At 42.2% G+C, this 17,445-nt stretch overlaps 1 protein-coding gene across 3 annotated transcripts in view; it reads left to right on the top strand.

The window, feature by feature from the left end:
• Positions 1-16,750, top strand: part of LOC140284632 (RNA-binding Raly-like protein) — a 103,918-nt gene extending 87,168 nt beyond the window's left edge. For 2 of the 3 annotated variants that reach the window (XM_072378548.1, XM_072378550.1), the window contains 6 exons: positions 2,040-2,115; positions 3,067-3,114; positions 4,713-4,894; positions 10,306-10,419; positions 12,285-12,454; positions 16,261-16,750. In XM_072378548.1, coding sequence (XP_072234649.1) covers positions 2,040-2,115; positions 3,067-3,114; positions 4,713-4,894; positions 10,306-10,419; positions 12,285-12,454; positions 16,261-16,296 — 626 coding nt within the window. In that variant the 3' untranslated portion in view covers positions 16,297-16,750. Of the gene's footprint in view, positions 1-2,039; positions 2,116-3,066; positions 3,115-4,712; positions 4,895-10,305; positions 10,420-12,284; positions 12,455-14,301; positions 14,341-16,260 lie in introns of all 3 variants that reach the window. The other variant, XM_072378549.1, reaches the window with a different exon arrangement.
• Positions 16,751-17,445: the final 695 nt, after the last annotated feature.

The raw sequence follows: 17,445 nt of genomic DNA on the forward strand, positions 1-17,445 counted from the left end.
AGATTTTCAGCCGTATGTGATGGAAATGCAGCACCCTTGAAACAACAGATTGTAAAGAGGTGTTAGCATCTATAAAATGGCAGGTCACAGCTTGATATGAGTGTGTTTATTGAAGTCCACATATCCGCTGTCAAGCTCACTGCTGTTGTTTGGGACACTGAGGCTTTGGCCTTCTCCTTGGACTTTTGATATCTGTCATCCACAGTAGCTTTCAAAACCTGAAAGAGAAAACAATCTTGGTAAATATCAGAAAATGGGAGAAATGCTTTATATGCTCACATGCATTCCTGCCTTGGGGGGAGAACATAGACAGGGTTTAACAAGCTTTTTCAACCCTTTATCCTCCACAATAGTGTAGGACTGCGAGTCCTCTATCACCATATAAACCAAGGTATCATCCACAGTACTGCTCTCTCCTGATTAAAATAAAAATACAGTAGTGTAGTATAAACGTTAATATAGTGAAGAGACTTGGGCTACCTGGCTTACCTTAGCCATTTGCTAGTTGTGTTAACATGCAATTGAACAGATGTACCTAATAAAGTGGCCGGCGAGTGTATGCTATTTATTCTGTGTTCTTGTAGCAATGCTACAAGAATTTCCCGATGGGATTAATAAAGTATTTATTTTCTATTCTATATCGCACAATTATTATTCTGCGCCTACCTTAATAGGAGGGATTGGCTCAAAATGCTCCTCGACAGGAGGAAATTTCCTCTTTCTTGTTGGGTCCGTGGCAAAAATGTAGCTAGCTATGCATAATAAGGTCCAAAATCCACAAAATATGATGCTAGATCGACTGCGTTTCGCTGGCATTTCGAATTACGCGCGAAGCCGCGAACGCTTCCTGAGTCGGTCACGTGGTACGGCCGGTTCGCGAGTTCTCAAACGTCACCACATACGTCATCAACACCCGCCTCGGTACGCGCTTCACAAAAACATCCAAAATTGCTGGACGCATATGGCGAAGCCTCGACACGGAGCGGCCACGTCACTGGACGATAGTTACAAAGAAATAGAAAAATCTGTAGTCATCAACATACCCGCGTGCTTGTGTAGAAGGCTCGTGTTACCGCTGCTGAATATGCTTTCATAAGCTAATGCATCACGGCGTGTACGTTGTTTTTCACTCGCTGCATCTGCGTTTTTGGCTTAGTTTTGTTAAAGAAAGAACGACCCCAGGGGAATATGTCCTGTTGTTAATCTGACGTTGTATTAACCTCATTTTAAGACTTGGTAAGGAGCACATTTAATTATTTATTTAGTAGTTGTTGTTTTTCCATTGTATCTCAGTAAGTAAGACCTCAAAATCAAAGAGTGTATTTTCTTTTTAGCCGTATTTTCTTTTTAGTCGTTTAATCTTTCATTTGGTACTGTTCTGTGGACATTGAAATTAACAAAGGAAGTAGCTGGGCCTTTTAGTCTTGTCCTTTAAAAAAACAAAACATTTTCTCAACCATTTTCCTCTACTTTCTGCAAGATCGCAGATTGAGAAACTGGCTGTTGTTAAAAACTGTGGCAGTTGTCCTTTAATTCTCCACTTCTTACGTTTCCTCATTCCTTAGTCCTTACAAGTCAGTCAGAGGCAGCCAAAGGCGCACTCGAACACACCGATGAAGAGCTTTAGTGCAGTAAAGGAGCTACTAACAAAGCAGCATATGTCTTCTTATGTTTTTTGTCACGAGACAATAAGATTATCTCTCTGTACTGAGACAATACTGATGATGGTCACAGTCAAGGTAAAAGGCATCCTAGCTGCTCAAGAGTTTATTTTCAGTCATTTAAGGATTTTTTTATTTCAAAGCCTTTATCTGCCAATATCATTGTTTTTAATTGTGTTGAAATTGCACACATACAGCAGGTTTTCTGTTACATTATCATCATTTCAGTTATATATGATGCAATAAACGTCCCCATGACGACCAAGTGCTTTGACACTTTTTTTCACAAGAGAATAATGCGTCCAGTCTATGTTTATTCACCGTTAGATGTCATTAAGGTTTGTCATACTGATGTGTTTTCTGTCCGTCTTCCCACAGACATAAACATGGCGGGTGAGCCCAAGCCATACCGGCCTAAACCAGGCTCCAAACGGCCGCTCTCAGCTGTTTACAGGTAAGACTCGCCCTCTTTTCCCAATATTACCCATCTCTCACATCCTGCTAATGGAAATCTTCAGTCATCTTTAGAATATGAGGACTCTGATTGTGCACCTGCCCCCATTTTCTCATTTGAACCTTGTCTTAATTGAGGGTTTAATGTTTCTCTCCATTTCTGTGGCTTGTCTGCATTTTATTCAGCGTGAGTGTGTAGAAGCTTCCCTGTTCGGACCCTTATTCTCTGTCCCGTACATATCTCCTGGTCACAAACGCATCGTGGCAGGTCTGGACAGGTTTTTCTATCCACTGGGACACTAGTGTGTTTACTCACTGCCATAGTTTTGCTTCCCACCAATTCCTGCCGTCTTCATTGCTGGTTGCTTCCACTACACATATTATTTTACAAATTTATTAGCTTGCGCATTGTGTTGATATAAACCCTCGTTTGCATTTTATAGCTGCAGTTGAAAGCAGCTGGGATGTAATATGGGAGTTATGAACCATGAAAAGGAGACGCAGAGCCCAACAGCACGCTTTTCTAATGAAATAGTAATACATTCCTACCAATTAAGATTCTTGTGAGAATAACAGCATTTCAACATGGCTCCTTCTCTTTGTCTCTTTATTTCTTTATTTTATTTCAGTTGCCATCCTGGACGTCTAACATCGATTTTTCTCTCTTGGTTCCAAGAAAAGATCTGTTCTCATTTGTCTGCTTTTACTGGTCCCCAGAACATTTTTTTGTTGATCTGCATTGATCTGTGGTCTTCGTACACCCACATGGGAACATTTCTTAATCCGTGACGAGGTTTAAGCAAAAAGTGTCCGTTTGAGCCCGAACTGATTGAGTTTAATCTGCTTACTTTAGACGGATCTAAATTTACTTTTCCTAATACGATCAATTCTTTCCTTTATCTCTGTCTCCCTGTCTGTCTCTGTGCCCCTTCACCCTCTGTCTCTTCCATAGTGGATATGAATTTGATTACGAGTACTACAGGGATGATTTCTACAGCAGGTACGTATCATTTATATTCATTCACAGTCACTGTACCATTATTTTATCAAATGCAGGATTTAAGAATGTTATTGACCATTAGCTAAGTCCTGTTTTCCCAGTCTGCTGGAAATCATATTTTCCACTTTATTACATGCCCATAAGCCTTTTTTATTAATGTTACAACATATTTAATGAGAAAAATTAGCCGTCATTTGAAGAGCAGCCCCTGCAGTCTCAAAAGGGTGAAGTCAGACAGCCCCAACGGTCCACTGTAGCACATTACAGCGACTGCACGTGTGTTGTGAGAAACCAGTGAAATGAGAAGCTTGAGCGATTATCCAGTAGCTCAGAGCAGCTGCTGTAGCAGTGAGCATAAACACATGAACATGCGTATCAACAGGTTTGATGCAGTATGAGAGTAGCCATGTTGCCACTTTTTTATTGCTTTCTATTTCAATAGAAATGCACCATTTTCTAGCTGGTTAAGTGGCAGCCCTGGCTCTGGCCTGCCAGCTATGCTATGCTAGCCTGCCGAGCCAACACAGTGGGAAGCTGCTTTAACTGCTAAAAGTGTCTAACAGCACCTCGGACAGGCTGGCCTAGCTGTTAGTGAAAGTAATTGTATTATTTCCTGATCCTTCCACTCGTGTCCAACATTTCTTTAAGAACCGACCTTAAAATAGACCCCGTCTCAAGATTAGTCTTGTTGCATGAAAGAAACGTGCAACTAAAATCCATTTTCAGTTGAGAGTTCCGCATTTTTCCCATGTTTTTCACATGTTAAACAATGTTAAACTTTATTAAATTCTGTTTGACAGAGTTTATCAGGATAAGCATGACTCCTTTCTTATTCATAAAGGTAGTGTTATAAGGACAGGATTAGCTTTCAAGGCTAGTGGGGCTGTAATAATGGTAGAAAAACAATTACTGGGCCATTGCTGCTTCAGGTAAGAGTTTCTGGTCAATCAAAAGATTTGTATTGACTCATCCTCATATAAAGCATCTTTTCTCAGATTTATTTAAGCAACTGTACCATAGAAGTTTCTACTGAAGTGACCAACCTGCCAAATTGAACAGATCGATGATGCAGCTCCAACATGCTGATGAAGAAACGCTTGTTTTCTCTGTCATTTATCCTCCAGCCTTCAGAGTGCTTATCTGTGGAAACGTTTTCTTTTTCCTAAATGTCAAACCTGCTGAGCACTGCGACGGTCTTTGTAACTGAGAACAATCAAACAGACACCTGCATTTAACATTTAGCACCCTCTTCCTTTCATCCTCTTCACTTTTAGAGGATCTGTTGAGGGAGGACTTTCATCCATATAATGCCCCCGATATGTGTACAGGAAGAGGGATAATAGTCGATGTGAACTCTATTTTTAGCCTTTTGTTGTGGTGAGCCGTTTGAGGAGAAAGAACAAAGAAGAAATCCATAGTAAATCTATCTTGAAATGCAACACTGGGAGCCGAGAGTCAGCTGTAGAAAGAGCTGATGGTTAGATAAGCTGTAAAACCTTTTTAGCTGGAGTAAGTGGACGTCTTCTCCGTGTTATGGGGCCTTTGGTGAAAGACTTGTGGAGAAAAGTGTGATTTTTAAAGGTGTTTCTTTTTTCAAGGCTTTTTGACTACCACGGCAGAGTGGCCCCCCCACCCAGAGCTGTGATACCTCTGAAACGCTCCAGGGTGCTCGCGCCTTCCTCCCGCCGCGGGAAGACGTCCTTCCCCGTCAAAACATCCTCTTCTTCCTCCTCTTCATCCTCCAGACCTCCCACATCATCCTCTTCCTCCGGCGTCAAACGTACGTACCATGAGCTGCTTTTTCCATGTTTGCACTTGTCAGATTTGACTTTGTCTGTTTAGTCAAAGAACGTGGCCTAATTACACTAATGGCATTTTTCTAAAGCTAAAGCAAGGCTCCGGGAGAGCGAGCTGTGGCATAATTCAGCTGTGCCACTCACGCCTCGCCACTATAAAAAGCTGTTTTAATTCACTCCAGCGGCTCGGAACAAGCCTCACTGCAATGTAGAGCAAAACACTAAATCTCAAACGCAAATATAATCCGAGGTCCCAGCATCCATCTGGATCTCATTTGGTCCTCTGACTAACTGCTGATGCATTAAAACATCCTAAATGTAATTAACGTGAGATTGGGCACATCTCTGCGGAGCCGTGGTCAGCTGTGCTTTCCTAAACATTAGTCTCTATCTGCAGCCTGTGTAATTGGTTACAGTGTTTGTTTCTTTGTTGGCTGGCGAGGCCAGTGTTATCGGTGTAAACAGCTTGGTGGAAGGTCTGTCAGGAGAACCCAGCTGCAGCCGGTATTACAGCAAAGGGAGCAAAAAATCTCCCATCCTCGTTCTGGAAAGAGTCAATGAATTCTCCTCTGTGTCTAAGCAGAGTCGCTGTATGTTGGGGGAACTAATTTTCCCCTGCCAAGACTGTGAAAAATCACTGTTTGTATTGACTTTGGCTGAGATAGATTGGACAGCAAAATAAGGTTTGGTTGTTCAAACAACAGGGTGGGTTAGTGTGGGCAGTCTGAAGCACTTCAGCTGCACAAGTAATTCACTTCAGGGAAGGGAAGAAAAAGCAGCTGAGAGACGTGTGGATCGTTTCAATGGATACATGCATGTTTTCTGCATGATACACGGCGGTTTGTTTTCACCTTTTGTTTGATTAATGTCGAATGGAAAGTTAATTACCTGATGAATGAGATAAATCCAGTTGGTCATATGATAAATTAAGTGATGCACCTTATTGAATCCAGCCTGGGGATGTAAAATGCAGGTAAAATCTCTTTCATGGTAGGTTTTGTGTACCTGCAGATGCAACTTCAATCCTGGAAAAAGAAAGGATGCATTGATTTTTAAATCCCAGTCTTTACATTTTTTTCAGTAGCACTTGTTCCTCCAGCCTCAGGCTCCCCCCATCGCCACCTTCCTTTTAGATGTGTTGCTTCCATCAAGTTCAAGATGAGCTGTTATTTTTAATGAAATGTTCAAATATCCCTCTCTCTCTGTGCTTTTGTGCATAAAATATTTGTATTTGTGTATAGCTGCATTTTCATTTTACACAGTATCTAAACTTTTTTGGATTTGGGGGTTTAGAGTCGGCTCGCTGTCAGCCAATGTGTGGCTAAAGGCAGCCGAGAAATGTCAGCCGTCTTATAAGTTCACTGCAAGCCGTGCTGTGAGGCAGACATGGGGGGAGCGTGGCTACGATGACACCCGCTGAACAGTTGTATGCTGCACCTGGAAAGAGAAACCGATTCCCAGCATCACAAAATACACGCTTGCAGGGAATATTAGAGCAATGCTGCATTTGATGTGCCTCGGAAATGGGAAAATCAAAGTAATTTGCACTTGTGTAAAATCAAGGAAAAGCCTGTCTGCCTGCATTGTTTTAATTAGGATTGTGAGAAGTACTGTGTCACCAGCAGAGGTTACCATCATTAGACGGCAGACTGAGGGAGGCATTATGACAGGGGGGGGGGCTAAGCTAAGAGCTACTCTGAACCATGTATCCTGCTGCTGATCAGAGTTGTAGAGTTGGGTCACTGCTGGGCTTTATTTTGTGCAAAGATTTAAGTGATGGGAAGTGTTTGCCTTTTTCTGGGCTCTTCATTTTTATTGTCCTGCGGTCGGTACCAGATCAGACCGAATCAAAATCTCACCTGGGGCACCAAAATGTTTAGACTTTGGGAACAAAACAGGTGCTGTTTGTTTGCAAAAATAATGATGAATTAACCAACTGCCTTCTGCAAAAATGATCCGGCATAAACAGAACATCCTGTCAGGGGTATTTCCTGTAGCGCTCTATTAGATGAGGAATAACAAAAGAAAGATTTTTAATATAACCCTTTAGAAGTGGAGGATAAGTCGGCTTTACTGAGACACCAAGTGGAAAATCTGACTTCTACCCATCAAGAGCCACAGGTTATCTGAAAACTGTCCACGAAAGAAGCTTTTAATGCTAATTACTGACGTTTCCCTGATATTTCTCATAGTTGGCATGTCCACGTGTCACTCCAGGCTCGGAGGGTAACATTATGCATCTGCCGTTCCAGGTCAGAACGGGGTCATTTGGACTAGTTGGACATCAGAATTTCAGATTCCCCAGTTGTCATTGAACGCAACCAAAACTTATTAAAGAAATTAAAGGATAAAGACGAGCAAATATATTGCAGAAAAATGCAGAATCAGCTGCTAAGAATACATTGAAGGTAATGGAAGCTAACTGACTGACGGGCATCTGGGAGTTCTCTGCAGCCTGATGGATCAGTGCTGGTTTTTAAAAGCTCTTACGTTATGAATGATAAATCTTACAGAAAACATGCTGTATATTAGGTGGATTTCTTTGGTTATCAATAATTAAAGCAGCAGGGTATGGAATAACTTTGTTGTTAAGAAAATTGAATCGAAGTTGCTTCTGTGTCATTCACCAAAGGCTGATGAGACTGATTTTAGTATTAGGAATGACACAAAATGGCCATAATGGTTTACTCAGAGTTGAAGTAGGAGCAGAAAGCCGATGCCTGTACTTTGCACAAGGCTTCACAATTTGTTTGAAAGGTTTTTAGTGAGTAGTTCTCCAGTTCTTCAAAGATATTTGTAAGATTGCACACATTCCACTGTGATAAAAGTGTTTTTAACTTAAAAACTCCCATTCAAAGCGAGACCATTGAGAACTTTACCATTTTACTTCGGATCAGTTTTCACGTTGTCTGACAATTTAAATGGCAAATGAGTCCTTCTCCTCTGTGTCCTGTGATAAATGCAAACATGGGTGGAGAGTAAAGCCAGATCTGTGAGGCTTTGTGCCTACAAATGAAGGCTGTGGTGGGTATTTGTTGGATTCCGCCCTAAATAATTTAACAAACCCAGCTTCCAATCTGAGTTTAGGTCTGTGTGAGAGGAAGCCTCACTGAATAATCACAGATATGTGCTCGGACTCGCTAATGCCTACGGGTCATGTAAAAAAGAACGTGCGCCTTCTTACAATCCTAAAGATTTATATATATATGGTACAAATCTCTTTGTCCAATCTAATCTTAATAGTCCAGCGATCCAAGAGAAACTCACTGTCCCTAAATGCTGGAGCTGTACTTATTCTCTAAATCTTTTCTAATGCTGATGAACTAACAAAAGCATCTTTTTCCCCCTTTCCTTTAACTCAGGCTATCTTTAGATGCGATGTTGATGAAGCACAGTTGGCTGAGGGTGTGTGTATGTCTTCTCTCGGCAGCGAATGTGTCTGATAGCACAAAAGGAAAAAAGGCCTGGCAGCCCCCGATAAATTAAAACCCGTTCCACACTTTCTTATCATCAAAGGACGACTTGTAAGCCGCCCAGAGTGAGCTCGGATGATGCTGGCCTGGAGTGTATTCGTGAGCATTTTCACGTGCCAGTTTGCTCAGATGGAAGCAGGTGATGCTGAGATGGAGATAGACACATCAGCATGCCCCCCCCCCACTGAGATCGGCCTGTGTATCTGCTCTTTTTCCCCCTTCAGAGGATTTAGTTTAAGGCAGCTTCACAAAACAACGTGAGAATGGCTCTTGGGGTTTCCACACACACATCGTACATGCATTCCCCCTCAGATTGGCATTAGTTGCTGTTTTTTTCCTCCTGTTGCCACGGACACATTAATCATCCTGTTCCGTTATGAAGAAGTCATGCATTGATAAGCATCGTATAGTGCGGTGCATTGGATCCCACCGGGGCAGCTGTTGCTTTGTTTTTCAGCATGAATTCTGGTGAAAGATTAAAATATCCATCAGGGGATCCGAGCTCACTCCAAGGTAACATGTCAGAGTTCCTTCTTATCATGCGCTGACATCTTCCCCAAATTTAGAAGGTTATGTTTTATTCATGAGGTTAGATCATACAAAGTAACACGCACACGCATTGGGGGGGATGCAGAGGTTGGACTGATGTGTGGGTGTAAATATGCATCAAAGAAGCTTCCTTAAGGAGCCACACGCAGACATGAAACCCAACATGTGTTTTGATTTTGTGCTGGTCTCTCATCTGCAGCTGAAGCTTTGCAGGAGCTTGTGGGTTTGTTTACGGAGAACTCATCCGTCCTCACGCCAGCCCTGAAATAATCTGCTCGTTGTCAAAGAGAATTTTCTGTTTTCGTCTCAATTTCTGTTGTCTTTTCTTTCCAGCCTCCTCCTGAAACATGACACATTTCAGCCGCCACGGGTTAAAGAATGAGATTATCTCATTACAGTATGGTCTAAATTCTTTAATCTTCTCAGTGCAAGCCGCTGAAGAGCTCATTCCAGGAGCCGTGAGACAGGCCAGGCTGAATTAGTGGCGACGTTCCTCCGATAAGGACTTTTATTTTCAGCTTGGTGCTTATGACACATCAAGGTTAAGACTCAAACTTTGACATGATACAGTTCCGCTTTATTACCCAAAGCTCAGATGTGCATTGTCGAGAGAACGTTGAGACCCAAAGCAAAGTAGGAAGGGGAGAGAAATTATTTATGAGGCAGTAAACAGAAGCTCTGCTTCTCAGGCTGTACAGCTCGTGAGGAGATGCTCGGTCCTGAGCGAGTGTGTGAGATGTTTGGGGTTTAGGACGAATTTATTGGGTTTTTTGTTTGTTTTGGTGCACGTTTTAGAAGCAGAAGAATTTACTGTTTGTAAACTGTTGCTATGGTAAATATTTTCCACTTTTACATCGGTGAATAAATACATAAAACAGTTACTTTTATACCATATGTACTTACTTATATATCGCAGAGTCAGAGTCTGACTCACATGTGGCCGTGAAGCTGCACAGATGCCCGTAAGTATGAAGTTTTTTTGCAAAATAGGATTATTCTTTGCCAAAAACACTTTGGGAAGAGTGAATTTTTCAAATTTGGCTTTCTTTGGAGGGGGACAGCTGTTGAAGTTGTAGAATAGCTCAGCTGTAACCAAACTGCACTCAACCAAGCCACACAATTACTGATGAAGTTGTGCAGCAGTGCACCGCATGGTGGGTGTAAGCTGTGTACTCATTTAAATTGGAAGCAGCAGGTCCCCGTTATTAGCTGGATACATTTTTCAGTTTGTCCAGATTGAGATGTTCCTCCCTGAGCCAGATGTGACTCGGTGATAAAAGCATTAATAGGTGACAGCTTGCATGATTAAAATGACTACAGAAATTAAATCTGCATAAAGTAACCACAAACTCTGTGTGTCTGTGCCTCAACAGTGAAGACGGACCAGCTCCAGACCATTAAACGAGAGCTCACTCAGATCAAGATGAAGATCGACTCTTTGCTGGGACGTCTGGAGAAGATTGAGAAGCAGCAGAGAGCTGAATCTGGTGAGGAAAAGACGGCGGTCTGGGGTAGACGGGAAGGGAAAGGAGAAACGTCAGCCATAAGTCTTATTGACACTGTTGGAGACGAGGGCAGCAGAGCTCTGTCATATCAGCAGACAGGTGTCAGCACAACAGGTTTATTTCAGAGATGTTTTTAGATGCCCAACACTGCAGGACAGCCTCAGAGTGCAGCTCACTGTGAAGGTCATCCAGGCAACAAAGTGCACGTGACTGCGCTGCTTTATTTAATTTTATGTTTCCTGTTACATCTCCATGAAGGCCGAGGAGATTACACCAACTCTTGGTTCTCTCCATGTATTAAAAAAGGAAATTGGATCAAGAAAACATTACTTGGATCTAATGATTACTCGACAGATGTGGTTGCTCGGATCCAGCTGTCCAACCATCAGTATTGAGGCTGCAGTCGAATCTGACAAAGATGATCAATGATTTTATTCAGAAAAACAGTTGAGCATCTCTTATCAGGATTATGTAGCATTTAAAGACAAGAACTGTGACATGAATATGAAATATGAGCCTGGAAACACTTATTTTCACTGACTGTGCTGTGCTCAGAGCTTCAAGAGTCAAAGCAACTCAAAATTAGTTTAAAAACACGTTTATTATTGGGAGCTCATCACAAACCGGTTCCAGAACCGATGGGAACGCCAACCCACAGCTAAAAAGGATCCACTGTTAGCAGTATGAGTGGGGAAAAAAAAAAATTGCAGTTTAAGCAACATGCTGCTGCAGGCTGCTCCGTACAAGCCTCCTGACATGCACTCCATCACAGGTGTGAGCATTGAAGGCAGTTAGCCCCATCAACCTCTCCGAAGTCGTTCCACCCCCACTGCATCTGTGCAGAGGGGCTGCATCAGTCCTGCTGTGCATGGCTGACTGCTGCGGTCCAGTCAAAAATAATCAATTATTATTTATAAGAAGGTCATGCTCATCTCAAAGTGTGATCCACCAGAGACTGTATTGTGGCTATAAACCATCCCTCTGTGCAGCATTGTCCCTGCGAGCAAACGTTACCAGCACAGCAAGTGTAATTCTATTTATACATACATACACAAGCCTACTGGGATCATTATCCGGCAGTCTGAAAACAAAAGTGCATTTTACAAAGGGCACAGAGAGGCTACTGCTAACACTGATTATACCAGATAATCACAAATATATGAAAACATGTGCCAGGTTGAGCTTTGTGCTGCAGATCTGCTTCAAAAACATGACTGAGATGAGATAAGATAAGGAGACTGGATTGAAATAATGAAAAACATTAGATGAAAGCAAATCCCCAAAGCTCCCTCCTCCTGAGACACCCTGGGTCTCATTCCACATCATCAACTTTTTAAATTCAATTCGGTTTATTTTCCATTGAGCCAATTCAGGAGCGATACCCATCTGAGGGCACTCAGTCAAATTAGATCCAGTCCGACTGGATCCAGTTATAATTCAATTCAGTCCATTCATTATAATTCAGTCCACTTCATTATAATTGTGTTTGTATTCATAAAACCCGGCCGAGCTGAGGAAACCAACACAGGATGCTCCAATCAAACCGTTACATTCAGTAATCTGATGATGCTGAAAGCAGAAAGAAGTTAAGAGCAAAATGCAAGAATTCTGTTTGTTGTGTTGCATCCACATGGGGAAAAATGGGACGAACCGCTTGATGATTTCACATAGTTGGACAGACTTTTTCCACTTAAGGAGCAGCAGAGCCTGTCGGGACCAGTCGATAGGCTGAGTTTTGATCATAAAAGGAAGTAAACTTGGTAAACTTTGCAACTAATTTGTGTAGCAAAGAAAGCTGCAGACCGCTCTCGCTTTGACTTAATTCTCTGTGGCGCTGCTTTCTTTAGAGGCTCAAAGAAAATATGAGGACAACTGCGACTCCCTGCATGAGGAGTCTGTGTCCGAGGCAGCGGAAAACTCTGGGGAGGAGGCCGGCGAGGGGGCGCTGGACGTGGAGGCGGGAGAGATGACTGATGGGGGCGAGGACGACTACGACGAGGAGGGCAGCCACCATCTGGTAAGGCTGACAGGGCTGACGGGGAGGGGGTGGGAAAGCAAGGCACTTTGGGAGATCTCAAGCAGGCAGGCAGTTCTTCACCTTCTGAAAGTTTATTTTCCAGAATTATTCATGGCCACAGACCTGAGAAAGCAGGGCTTCACTTGAGTGAATAGTGAAAGCGCCAGGACTGACAGTTTCTCCCTGTCGACTCCGGCTGAAACTGTGGAAGCGAGGCTCCTCACAGGCCCACACACAGCCACAGACTACAGCCACAGACTACAATAGAGATGGTTTCACAGCAGACCTCACATCAACTATATGGAGCATGCTGGGGTGGATGGTAACCACGAGGTTAGGGAAGAAGCAGCCAGCAAACGATGAGCTGTCAAGGAGTTCCCGTTATTATCTTTGATTTAAAAGAAGTGCTTCCTACAAATTGCAAATCAGCTCAGTTAACTTATTCAAGTCAATATAAGATAGAAAAGTTTCACCGAAGGCAAAGTCTCTGCAGAGGCTGGAAGTAATGAAGTATGAACACTTAGTGACTACAAACTACACATTTTTACCATGACCTGCTGCAGTTTAACACAAATAATGTACTTTCTGCTCCTCACATTTTCAAAAGAGGCACATTATTTGAGTGAGAGCAGATTTCAGAGTGAATGTGCACCGTTATGGTGCCAGCAGTGATCCAGGTGAGCAGAGGCTGCTGACCCGACCTGAACTTTACCAAAAATTAAAGAAGGAAACTTGAGTGTAGTCTCAGAGAACAGATAAGCTGGTAAGTAGTAGCATGGATAAACGTGAACCACACCACTCATCCCAGGCCTTAAAGTGCACTGCGTGAAGCTGTTGTCTTGGTGAATGGTATTAATGGAAGCTTTGCCTTCAAGTTTTGTTTTTTAAGTAAGTTTCAGATAATGTACTTCTTCACTTTTACTGAAGTAAAGCAGTTGAATCAGTACTTTTAGTCTATCAAAGCGATTGATTAGGTCTGTTAGTTCTGCACACAGATGAAACATCAGGAAACATCAGGAAAGCATGTCGCACTCACACATTACAGACAGGTTAAGGAATAACGGTATCAGGCCACGTTTGGTGTCATCATTTAGTTTCTTCTCTCATGTTTAAGCTCCTGATTTCATCCCTCTTTCCTGTGACATGATACTTTACTCAAAGCTTCGATCGATTGCGATCAGTGAGCCAGTTGAGCTCAGTGTGGCTTCGATGCTCATTTATTACACCAGCGATTTCAATTAGAAACAGACTGCAATGAGGAAAAACGCGCTCCCATCTTTCATCCATCACTCCCATCTTTTGAAGGCTCTTTTTAATTAATAGATCATGTATATCTATATATTCTTATTGCAGGTTTTCTTTAGTCTTGTGTGTTAAAAGCTTAAAATCTAACTGTTTTCTCTCTAACACTGCTGTGCTGAAACGCTTGGCCTTGAGACATGAAATCATATTTCAGCCTAATAACAATCTGATATCTACATGGTTTTACTTTCAAATCAATAAAGGAGTGCACAAACATGAATGTTTTTTATTGTGCATCTCACAATTCTTTCATCTGCATGGCCTCGCTTTATTCATCACGCTACATCCATCAGCCATTAACCAGGTGAGCACAGCCGTGTCATCCTTGATGAAAGCTCTGTGTCCTCACTAATGGATGAGATTATTTTTCAGCAACACGCCAGAGGAGATTTATTTGTTTCCAGAAGGTCACGTTGATCACAGTTTATGATGATGCACCACAGAGACTGTTCTGTTGGTGGACACGCTTTCTCTCGTGGAGCATACATCTGCAGTGACCTTTTTAAAAAAAGCTGCCCCTCACTTTTTTCCTCTCTCCTTTTCAGATAGAGAACCACGTATCGGATATTGACAACTGAGATCAGGTAAGCACTTTACAGAAGCTGCTTTTGTTGCACAGGACCCCCAAGGCCTGCGCTCATTAAGAATTGTAGCACTGAACTGTGTATTGAACATCTCTAAACATTCATCAGTCATCTCGGAAGTCATAAGCTCTGTGACATTTGGAAGACCAGCTTCACTGAAGGGCAACTAATACCGAGTTCAACAGAGAGAGCATTAATGGCATTTCAATGGGCCAGAACTGCGCATAAACAACATTCATCTAATTGAAATGTATGAAAGGGGGTATGAATGGTGAGGCCCAAGGTAAAGAGTTCCCCGCCTCTCAGGGTTTGGGTAATGATGCAGCACTGACTCATTTGGTGTGGCGTTGGCTAGCTTTTAATAACAGGAATGGGTGGATGTGTTTACCAGTCACTAGAACTAGAATAAGCAATGGGGATAGCTGACCGTGCTAAAAAAAAAAGTAGAAAATAGTTCAATTTTAGCAGAAAACATGCTGCTGAAATCTTGGTTGAAGGAATTTGAAGTTGAAATGACAATATGTGTAATTTCAAGCTATTGGAAGAACTTAAGAATTGATTAAAGGGTCTCATTAGAAAAAGGTTAAGGGTTAAAAACAATAGAAGGGAGAAAAGAAGAAAGATGCACAACAATAACAAAAATTTAGCAGAAAGTTGGTTCCTGAAGTTTCAACAGGCCTGAAAGGTATTTTCTAAAGGACCTGGAGCTGAATGAAGGCAGAAAGTTAGTTAAGAAAAGAAGAAAAATACACAACAAAAAGCTAACATTTAGCAGAAAGTTGGTTCCTGATGTTTCTAAAGGACCTGGAGCTGGATGAAGGCAGAAAGTTAGTCTAGAAAAATGCAAAAAGGATTGGCAGTTGGAAGGTGCTGCTGTGATTTAGAGGCTTCCAGTTCAAAAAGTAGAGTTCTGAAGGCTATGAAAGTCACATTGGCTGAAAGAGGACAAAGTTTCTTACATTTCGATGCTAAAATGTTAATGTCTGTGGGTCAAAGATTGTGGACACAGTGACGGGTTAATTCATTAATGATAAGCAGCCTTTCTGCCCACATTGATGGGATATGATCTGCATCTCAAAGCAAAATGGAGTCAAGTTAAGCAGAACTATTCAAAAGACAAGTGGCTGAAGTGGACAAAACAAGTCTCACGAGGGAGTTTAAATGGGGTTCGCCATCTCTCCAGCCAAATAACAGATTTTACTGCTTAGGATTCTGCTTGTGTCAGATATTATTGCAGCAACCGGTGCCTCGCAGCATCAATGCTAAAGAACACCTTTTGTATACATCTCTGAAATGCTGCCTGCTTTGACCGAGCTGCAGTATTTCACCCTCTCCAAATTAGAACAGGTTGGTCACCCAACCCAACCTTTGTCACCATTTTTCTCATGAACAGACAAGAACGGGACATTTTTAAAGCCAGTTCCAGCTGGAGACAGCCCACCAAAACTGTCCGTGGAAAAAGTGGATGTCCTGTGAAATAAATTCACTCTGCTCTAAAGCTTCTTTATCCAGTAGAAATGGCTTCTCAGGCAGCTGGTTTCCTGGTTATTTCCACCTCTTAAGAAATCACACGTCACACTTGAGTTTTCCATTTTCGTTCCACATGTCTGAGGCCGCTTTGCAGAACCTCCTCAAAAAGCACGTGTTTAAAAACCTGAGGAGAATACATGAATGTTTCACTTGCACGCCTACCAAAGATAGAAAATCACATCGAGAAGGGCCTCGATATGTCATGTCCAGAAGGATTAGAGAGGCAAATCCAGCGACCAGAAAATAGTTCAGCTCTTCCCAAGATATTTCTGAGGCCATTTAAGGCGGCCTTAAAACTCTGCCTAATCCTCATCAGATTAACAGCCGTATAAACAGTTTGTGGAGAAGATATGAGACGTATATAATGTGCTTTTTCCTTTATCGCTGCAGGGAAAGGAAGCAGAAACCCCTGGTCGAGGGTATTAGAATTCATCATTCACCTTCGAGAGGCAAAAAGGATCTGTGAGGAATCAAGACACCCATTCAGGACTGTGAGTTGTGTTTAAGAGATGCCGAGTCATGTTTTGATGCCCAGCTCTGCAGCACAAACCAAATGTGATGTGCCCTCTAAAGCAAATGTATTCGAGATCCATTTTAATGCATTGGTCTGAGTTTACTTCAAGTGAAACTTGTATTAGATTGCAAGAAGCCAACTGTCTCCACACTGATCCTGTTCCTGAAAAAAATAAAACTGATGGGAAAGGAATAAAGGGTTTGATTGGATTTATAAATGAAGTTGTGTTAAAAGATGGAAACATGACATTGTTGGTCAATTGTTGCTGCTTTTATGAAATGTGCTTGCGCTGTAATTTCAATACATTTTCTTTTGTTTGTTTGTTTTTTGCTCAAAAATCGAATGAATAAATATCTGTGAGAACAATCTGCGATCGCTGTGTGGTATTCAGAAAACGTATGAAACGTCGCTGCCGTCACACATAAGCCAATAGCTGTGAGCAAAACTTCATCCAGCTTTATCCATTTATCACACAAATGCCCCGCGGGGGCTGTTCCATCATATATTCCAGCTCCTGCCAAGTTTCAGAAGCAGAAAGGGCTTCCTGTGGTAGGGAGCCAACACTGGCGCAGGCCTCCTGCCAGGGAGCAGTGCCCCAACATCTCAGTTCACTCCTCCCTGCTCAGTCTGTGCATCCCAACATGGACTGCTGCTGTTCCGAAGCCTTCACCGGCTCCTTCTGTATTCTGCTCGGGTCCCAGCTTATGCAGGCGAGGCGAGGGTTTTCAAAATGTGGGAAGCTGCAGTGTGTCAAATGCATCGAGAGTCATTGATTGAATCTGGAATTCAAAATACAAACGTACCCATTTTCACAAAGTAATCATTGAGGCTGTGAACTACACAGCATTTGACTGTTTAGTGACAGTATTGAAGATAATAACCTGGTTATGAATAATGTTCTACACATCAAATTATGTCACTAACGACTACATTTCAGCATGTTCAGCAGTTAATTCTTCAAATCACTCTTCAGGTATAACCACTGTAAAGTTATTTCAGAAAATCTTTGGAAACTGTAGCATTAATTTGGCTGAAGAAGAGTAAGATTCTATTAAAAACAC

Source organism: Leuresthes tenuis, unplaced genomic scaffold (assembly GCF_036924035.1).
Source record: "Leuresthes tenuis unplaced genomic scaffold, fLeuTen1.0.hap1 SCAF_24, whole genome shotgun sequence".
NCBI classification, from domain to species: Eukaryota; Metazoa; Chordata; class Actinopteri; order Atheriniformes; family Atherinopsidae; genus Leuresthes; species Leuresthes tenuis.